The sequence below is a fragment of the Diabrotica undecimpunctata genome, chromosome 4, assembly GCF_040954645.1.
Source record: "Diabrotica undecimpunctata isolate CICGRU chromosome 4, icDiaUnde3, whole genome shotgun sequence".
Lineage (NCBI taxonomy): Eukaryota > Metazoa > Arthropoda > Insecta > Coleoptera > Chrysomelidae > Diabrotica > Diabrotica undecimpunctata.
In genome coordinates, this window is record NC_092806.1 from 131341898 (window position 1) to 131351180 (window position 9283).

A 9283-nucleotide genomic window follows, 5' to 3' on the forward strand; every position below is an offset into this window, starting at 1 on the left:
GGCATCATGTTCTGGGCTATGCGGAAGACCTCTTCATCTTATCATTCTGGCTTAACAACCCGGCGTGGGACCTAGCCTCCTCAAGAATTTCTCTCCAGTCGTCCCTTATCCATCGCCTTCCTCTGCCAAGCACGTATCCCCGTATTTCTCATGTCTATCGATTATGACTTTTTTATGAGTAAACAATTTTAGTATATAACCAATCAACTAAAAAATATTTCTCTATAAACAAATGATAAACAAGTACATAATGAGGTATAATATTTATTATAACAAGTCATTGTTAAATCTGTCTGTACGAAAAACATGGCGACTGATGAAAGACATGAAGTCATTTTTGAAACATACAACATATACATTATAAAAACATGGCAACACTGCTAAACCGAAAGTTGTTGTTACATAGTTGACATTTGCGTTGCGGCTATCTTCATTTTATACTTTCTTCAAGTCCTCAACATCAAGCTGCTGATTTTTCTTTTTGGATGTAAACACAAAACTTTGGATGCAATTGTTTGTTAATAAAATCTCAAATTTAATAATATGGAAATAAAACAAGCAGTTAGTGACAAAACTTGTAAAATAGAAATAGATAATGACACGTGTGTTGGTCCTTTGGATGTCTTCAAAATTGAAATTAAGGAAGAACCCAAGACAGAAACTACTTACCAAGCATTTAATGATTTAGACTTAAATGAAATCACTGTTAACACTGAAGTAGAAAGTAAAGATAAATTTATACTATTTGAAGAAAAGCAAACAACAATTGAAGAATGTAAGTAAATACACTGATTAATACAGTAGTATTATTTAAATGTTTAATGGGGCAATTCGCATGATTGGATATGCTGTTTATGTTATACAGGGTATCACAAAAAGAAGTCATAGATTATACCACGATTTTGAGGGATGGAAATAAGTCGATTTAGCCTTTACCTACAGCCAGAAAATTCTAGTATATTGGATTAAAAACAAAACGGGACGTTAGTGGAATGAAATACCATTATACAATTTTTTTGTCTCAGCATTTGTTTGTAAAATCAATTTTAACCGTTTTGGAGCAATATTAAAAGCAAATATAGTCGCACCACAGGCCCTCAATAGTCTTATCACTTCAGTTGTCCATTTTTTTAAATACTCGGTAACACAGTTCACCCACAGGGTCCCTCCGCTAAACAATGTTTTATGTAACTGCAGAAGCTAATTTTGGCCTTAGATAGAAGCCTCATTAAGTGCTTGCTGCAGTTTGTTAATGATCAAATTTGCTTGAGCCCGATCTAGTTGAGTATCAGGATGGTGTCTGTGTACTACCACCATTCTGAATACTTTTGTCACAGTGCTTTATGGCCTAGTCTGCTCGTTAGAACCCATTGGTTTCTTAGCAACTTTGTTATGAGGCAGTTATGGTATTCTCCTGAAGTCTCTTTTTATCCTCGGATATTGCTGATTTGGTTTTCTTGGGATTTGCTATGGTCCATGTCCCAGCAGCCATTATTTGCCTTTTTTCTCATCTTCCTTTGATGAGCTCTAGTGAGGCATTATGTGAAACTTACGTATTTATTTTTTTAATTTAAAAATCCAAAATTATACTTCATAATTTCGAATTTTCAAATTGTAAAAAATAATTCTTTGGTGTATGTTCTAAAACGCAATTCTAGCATACTAACAAGATCAGAAATTGATCTTACCAAACGAAAACGAAACACCTTACAATTTTTTGAGCTTTCTCTCCCGGTGATTGACTTTTAATTAATTTTATTTATAGTTCAAAATTTGAATCATAATATATTTTTTTAAAAAGATTCATTTATTAATAATTAAAATACCTAATATTTTATTTTCTTCAAAAAATTTTATAAAATGCAAAAATTTAAAATATAGTAGAATTAAATCATTTACTTTTCAAGTGATTAAAAAATCGTTATCATAAAATTCTTCCATATAATTGTTTCGTTCTCGTGAATAGGTTCAGCCGTTATTTAAGAAATATATTATTTTTTCATCATCAAAATGTTCCTAAAATTCGTTAAGGTCTATTTTGTCGATATAAAATGTAGATATTTGTCAAAAATAAATTAAAATAATAGTTCAAACACTCAGCACACAAAACAAAACGAAAATATAATTGTTTATTTTATAAATTTAAGGTTAGAATTTCTTGATTATCTGTAAACCGCTGTTAATCATACTACGTTTGTCTGATTAAAGTTAACTGGCTAACAAAATTGTGCTAATCGGGGTTTAATCAGGACTGAAAATATCGGCCCTAAGAACATTAAAGATGATAAACTTACCATCAAAAATACTTTTCGCTGATATTATAGAATCTCCAAAAGACGTTTTAGCTTACAACTGTAACACAACAATGGATAAAATAACTTGACTGCAATCAGACTTTACCCTATATATCAGGGGAGGCCAAGCCGTCGATCGCGACCCCTAAGTCAGACAATCGCGGGCAAGAAACAAATGATCGGTATAATATACCTATCTACTCCCGTCCTAAATATTATACAAATTATTGGAGTGCTAGCAATCTTACATCGATCATCGCGAATGATTCATGAAGTGCCCACTCTGTATGAGTAGCACGCGGCAGGTAGTCGTTTCGTTCTCTTTTCAGTCTGCTATTTTTATCCCTCTCGCGTAACAGAGCGAATCACAAAGGATTCCTACAAAGTGGATGCGTGCGAGATCAAATCAGTTTATTGCGAACTACTATAGCGATAACAGTGACTGCGATATCGAGGCAAATATTACTGGACTGTATCTGAAAGACCAGCTCCAAAATAATAAAAAAATTATCTTCTTCTTAAAGTTCCATCTCCTATCGGAGTTTGAATATCTCATAACGGCTATGGTCACTTTGTTGGCTGCTGCTCTGAAACGTTGTAGTGAACTACAGTTAAACCATTCTCTAAGGTTCTTCAGCCAGGAGATGCGTCTTCTTCCTTGGATCCTTCCTTGCATAATAATTCTCAGCAGCTCATATTTTTCTCCTCTGGTTATGTGACCCAAATATTCTAGTTTTCTTCTTTTTATGCTGTTCATAATTTCTAACTCCTTATTTAGATGTCGTAGTACCTCAGCATTGGTAATCCTTTGAACCCACTGAATTTTTAATATTCTACTGTAACACCACATTTCGAACGCTTCTATTTTTCTTATGTGTTGTTTCTTCAATGTCCAAGCTTCCATTCCGTATAGTAAGATAGAAAATATGTAACATCTTAGAGCCCTCAATCTGAGATGCAACTGAAGGTCTCTGTTGGTAAGCATTGTCTTCATTTTCACAAATGCTTGCCTTGCAGTTTCAATTCGGACTTTGATTTCTCTGCTTTGGTCATTTTTGTCATCAACCCAGGTTCCCAGATATTTATATGTCTCTACTTTTTCTATTTGGGTTTGCTCTATCATTAATCTTTCATTTCCATGTTGCGTTTTTGAGACAATCATAAATTTAGTTTTTCTCTTATTTATTTTTAGTCCGTATCTAATGCAATAATCGTTAATTCTATTTACCAATTCTTGTAGCGATTCCAGGGTGTCTGCCATTATAACGGTGTCATCAGCGAATCTTATGTTATTTACTATTCTTCCGTTTACAGAGATTCCATCACCTAGATCCGCTATCGCTTCCTGGAATATGGCTTCACTGTACACGTTAAACAATAATGGTGACAGAACACAGCCCTGTCTTACTCCTCTCTTTATATCTATATTTTCGGACTTTTGTTCTTCTATCTTTATATTGGCCTTTTGATTCCAATACAGATTGATAATGATTCGTAAGTCTCGTCTGTCTAAATCTTTGTTTCTCAGTACTTCTATTAGTTTTTCATGTCGGACCCTGTCGAATGCCTTCTCGAATTCGATGAAACAGGAATAAATATCTAGGTTCATATCTAAGCATCTTTGAGAGAGGACATTAAAAGCAAACAATGCCTCTCTCGTTCCCAGTCCCTTGCGGAACCCAAACTGAGTATCATCCATATCATCTTCTAGTTTTCTATATAATCTTCCATGAATCACCTTTAGAAATATTTTGAGGGTATGGCTTATTAGTGATATTATCCTATAGTCTGAACAATCTTTGGCATATACTGTTTTTGGTATTGCTACAAAGGTGGACACCAACCATTCCTGTGGGATTTTTCCAGTTTTATATACTTCATTAAATAGGTCCAGAAGTACAGGTAGAGTTTCATCGTCTAGACATTTCAGTAGTTCCGCAGCTATTTCGTCTGGACCTACAGTTTTTCCGTTTTTTGCGTTTCGTATTGCTTGTTCGATTTCCTCTATTATGATCTCTGGCCCCGCTGTCGATTTCTTCCGGTTCTTGTCGATTATCCTCAAACAGATCTGTTATGTATGTCTTCCATTTTTTTAATTTCTATAATGATTTTATAGAAAATCATTATAGAAATATATATATCATTATTTGTCTTTCAGAAGGGCATCTTTCTTTTTTCTCAGTGTATTTGTCATTTCCTTTATTTTCTTATGCATGTTAAAGCTATCATACTGTTTAGCATATGCCTCTATTTCACTGCATTGATTAGCAAGCCAGGTGGAGTTGGCCTCTTTTATTTTCTTTCCTATCAATCTCTGTAGTTCCTTGTATTTTGCTTTACTCCTGCTTTTATGTTTCCTTCTTTCCTCCATTAGATCTAAGATTTCTGAAGTCATCCATCTCTGTTTTTTCTTATTTTTGTCTGCAGTAGCTTTTCTCCTGCCTTTATTAAAGTTTCCTGTACCATGTTCCATTTGTCATTAACATCTGTTGTTTTTATCACGTCTTGTTTGATTTTCTTTAAGTTATCATTTATTTCTTGTTTTAAGCTCTGACGTATAGGTTCTTCTTTTATCTTTGAGACATCAAACCGTGGTATATTTGTTTGTTTTTGGATCTTCTTCAATTTTATCTGCATTACGCCTACTAATGGATTATGGTCTGAATTTATGTCAGCTCCGGGGTATGTTCTCAGAGACTTTATAGCGTTTTTATATCTAGATTTTATTAAAATGTAATCTATCTGGTTTCGAACAATGTTGTCTTCTGAATCCGCAGGTGATTTCCAAGTATAAAGTCTTCTTTTTTAGGTAATTTAAAATTTGTATTCATTATTACCATCTAGTCGCTTTGGCAGAATTTGACAAGTCTGTCCCCTCTTTCATTTCTTTCTCCCAAGCCAAATTCTCCCACACATCCGTCCACTTTTCCTTTTCCAACCTTGGCGTTGAAATCTCCCATCACCAACAATATATCATCTTTTTTATGGATCTTATGATTTCGTTCAATTGCATGGTAGAACCTCTCTATCTCGGTCTCATCTTTGTCGGCAGTTGGTGCATATATTTGTACAATGTTTATCTTTTTAGAGAATGTCTGCAATTGAATCATCATCAATCTCTCTGAGTAGGGAGTAAAACCCACTACTGATTTATTTGTTGCTTTGTCTACAAGAATGGCAACTCCATATCGATGTCTTGGATCATTGTTACCAACGTAATACATCATGCCGTTGTTTGTGGCTAGTTTTCCTGAATCGGGCCATTGAACATCGCTGATACCGAATATATTTATCTTAAGGCGATCCATTTCAGCTATTAGGTTGTCTAGCTTGTCTGGTTGATATAAACTCTTCACGTTCCATGTGGCCAGTCTTAGGGTTCGTCCTTTTTCTATTTTCTCTAAACCAATGCTTTTTTTGGTTTCCTTCTGAATATGAGGGTTTCGCTTGCTGACGACCTGAGAGGCCTCATATTCTTCAAGTGTACATCTCCTGCCGGATCTTGGTTTCCGACTGCCATGATCAGTAAGGTGTCTTTGGGTTTCTGCAAACGCCATTATGATTTTCTAGGAATGTCATTTGAGACCTTTAATACAGTGATTTTCCGTTCCCTTCCGTATCCTTATGCCGTTGACTACTTAATAGTTCCTCCGCCTTCGAAGCCGATTTCTCAACTCCAGGACAAAAGGGTGCCCTACCACTTACCAACTCATCCGCCCGAAGCCGTTGGTCAGTAAGTGTGGGATTGCTTATACCGGCAATCGCTCGGTAAAATTTTCGCCATATCTGGTTACCCTCACTTAGTTTAGCCTGCAGACCAATGCAGTTGCCCGGGGTGTGGCACGTGGAGTCATAAGTGAGAGTTAGCTGTCTTATGAGGACCAGTTATCAAGAACCATCTCCCGTCTATGACGCTCGATGTGGTCGTTCCGATAAAAGGTGCTACCTCTATAACACAGCTCTACACCCCAAAAATTTATCATTTCCATCAATAATGGGAGCTGGAATATTTCTTTGCTATGGTAAAAGAAAATTGTTGCTACTTAATCTGCAATACATCAGTAGCAATACTGGAAAAAGAAAATTTAGAGCGTCACTTCAACACAATGCACGGTAAATACCAATCAGAGTTTCCACCTAACAGAAAAGTGAAACAGAACAAAATTCGAGCATTAAAATCTCTTTTAACTACCCATTAAAATATGTTCTGTAAGTCGGATGCTGTCTAAGGCTGTAACTAAAGATTCATTCTTAGTTTGTTATAAAATTGCACAAAAGTGTAAACCGATTTCTGATGGAGAATATGTCAAAGAAATATTCGAAGATTTATCAGATTTACTGTTTGTTAATTTCAAAAATAAAAATTAATTAAAAAAAAGTATACATGATCTGCAGCTGTCACGAAAATCTGTGATGCGTTGTATATAATTGTTGAGTAAAAATTTTAATGAACAACTGCAAAGAGATCTTGATGAGTTGACGGATATCATGAATACTGCACAGTTACTTATTTTCATTTGGATGATCTTTGATGATTTCCTCAACAAGACAAGAGTTGCTAAAAATGATATCCTTAAAAGGCAGAATGCGTGTCATTTATTTATTAACGGAATTTAAACATATTGTCGGCCTTTATTTAAGCTCATTTCAATAACGACAGATGGAACTCCGGCAATGGCTGGTGTTAATAATGGATTTATTTAACTATGTCATAAAGATGAAGATTTCCTTGACTTCATTAATTAGCACTGCCTTATTCAACAACAGGTCCTGACCAGTAAAAGGGTTGTCAATATAGTAAAAAAGTTCGTAGTCGGTAGATCGCAAAGAATTAGAAAGGCAGACAGTAGATCTCGAGTCCTAATAAGTTGGCCACCCCTGCTATATATACTACTATTACTATTATATTGCTTTATTTCTGCAATAGTTTTTCTGTTCCAGTAAAATGTTTATAGTTGGTTTGTATTTTAGGTTGCCCCCAGGAGGAGAACAAAATGAAAATTATGAAAACGTTACTTTCGTCTCGTAAAGGAACATATACTTGTAAACATGCTGAAGGAAAATTATTAAATAAAAATATGAAAGTTGGGACTGGACAAAGACCTTACAAGTGTGAAATTTGTTTTAAACAATTTACTGAAGCAGGTGGTTTAAAAAAACATTTAATGGTGCACACTGGAGAAAAACCGTTTAAGTGTGAACTTTGTTTTAAGCAGTTTTCCCGAACAAGTTATTTGAAAAGACATTTGAAATGGCATGCTGGAGAAAAGCTTCATAAGTGTGAAACTTGTTTAAAACAGTTTATTACTACAAGTGATTTAAAAAGACATTTGAGAATACATACTGGAGAAAAACCGTACAAGTGTGAAATTTGTTTTAAACTATTTAGTGAAGCAAGTAGTTTGAAAACACATTTGAGTGTGCACACTGGAGAAAAACCACATAAGTGTGAAATTTGTTTAAAGCTGTTTATTAATATAAGTACTTTGAAAAGACATTTGAGAACACATACTGGAGAAAAACCTCACAAATGTGAAATATGTTTTAAGCAGTTTTCTCGAACAAGTCATTTGAAAAGACATTTGAGGTGGCATGCTGGAGAAAAGCTTCATAAGTGTGAAACTTGTTTAAAGCAGTTTATTACTACAAGTGATTTAAAAAGACATTTGAGAATACATACTGGAGAAAAACTTCACAAGTGTGAAATTTGTTTTAAACAATTTAGCGAAGCAGGTAGTTTGAAAACACATTTGAGAGTTCACACTGGAGAAAAATCATACAAGTGTAAAATTTGTTTAAAGCAGTTTATTAATATGAGTGCTTTGAAAATTCATTTGAGAATACACACTGGAGAAAAACCGTACAAGTGTGAAATTTGTTTAAAGCAGTGTATTACTGCAAATGTTTTAAAAAGACATTTAAGAACACATACCGGAGAAAAACTTCACAAGTGTGAAATTTGTTTTAAACAATTTAGTGAAGCAGGTAGTTTGAAAACTCATTTGAGAGTGCATACTGGAGAAAAACCATACAACTGTGAAATTTGTTTAAAGCAGTTTATTAATATGAGTACTTTGAAAAGACATTTGAGAACACATACTGGAGAAAAACTTCACAAGTGTGAAATTTGTTTTAAACAATTTAGTGAAGCAGGTAGTTTGAAAACTCATTTGAGAGTGCATACTGGAGAAAAACCATACAGCTGTGAAATTTGTTTAAAGCAGTTTATTAATATGAGTACTATGAAAAGACATTTGAGAACACATACTGGAGAAAAACCTCACAAGTGTGAAATTTGTTTAAAACAGTTTAGTGATGCAAGAAATTTGAAAACACATTTTTTGAAAGCAGTTTATTACTGCAAGTGATTAAAAAGAAACACGTGAGCATGTTCTGGAGGAAAATTTCACAAGTTTGAAATTTGTTTTAAACAGTTATATAAATCAGAATTTACTCTTCGGAGTGTTTGTGGCAGATGAGTCTAGAATTTTCAATCTCATAAGCAGTCATAGTAGCAGTTGTAATATAATATAAATGTAAAATAATGATAAATATATAAACTATTGTAAATTGATTTATTTAAAAAAAAATAATAGTTTTTTTAATTTTATCTATGGTGAATAATAACATATAATATATATAAACAGATTTTTTCAAAATTATTAATTGAACACTGATATAATGATCACGTTTTCAACACGATTTTATCATTAGATATTTTTAGTGGATCGATATAGTGTTTCAGTAAATTAGTAAATTGAAGTTGAAATCATTAGACCTGGTGTTACGTCTCTCCACACATATTATTTTTTTTATTAATTATTTTTTATTATTCTATTTTATATTTAATTCCCACTTAACGTGTGTGTGTGTACTTAAACTAATACGCTCCTGTACGCGCCGCCCCTATGAAACTTAAGGGAGGCGAAGCTATTTCAGACTACATGTATCTCAGTTTTGTATAGATCAGCGCGATAAACACTCCAGTT

At 33.8% G+C, this 9283-nt stretch overlaps 1 protein-coding gene across 1 annotated transcript; it reads left to right on the forward strand.

Annotated features, from left to right (window-relative positions):
- Positions 1 to 410: 410 nt before the first annotated feature.
- Positions 411 to 9283, forward strand: LOC140440041 (uncharacterized). The gene is made up of 2 exons (XM_072530286.1): positions 411 to 775; positions 7266 to 9283. The coding sequence occupies exons 1-2, from the start codon at positions 544 to 546 to the stop codon at positions 8660 to 8662; spliced, it is 1629 nt and encodes a 542-aa protein (XP_072386387.1). The 5' UTR covers positions 411 to 543; the 3' UTR covers positions 8663 to 9283.

Coding starts and splice junctions, on each gene's coding strand:
- LOC140440041 (XM_072530286.1), top strand. CDS start 544: ATGGAAATAAAACAAGCAGTTAGTGACAAAACTTGTAAAATAGAAATA. Junction 776..7,265: donor GCAAACAACAATTGAAGAAT/GTAAGTAAATAC, acceptor TTTGTATTTTAG/GTTGCCCCCAGGAGGAGAAC.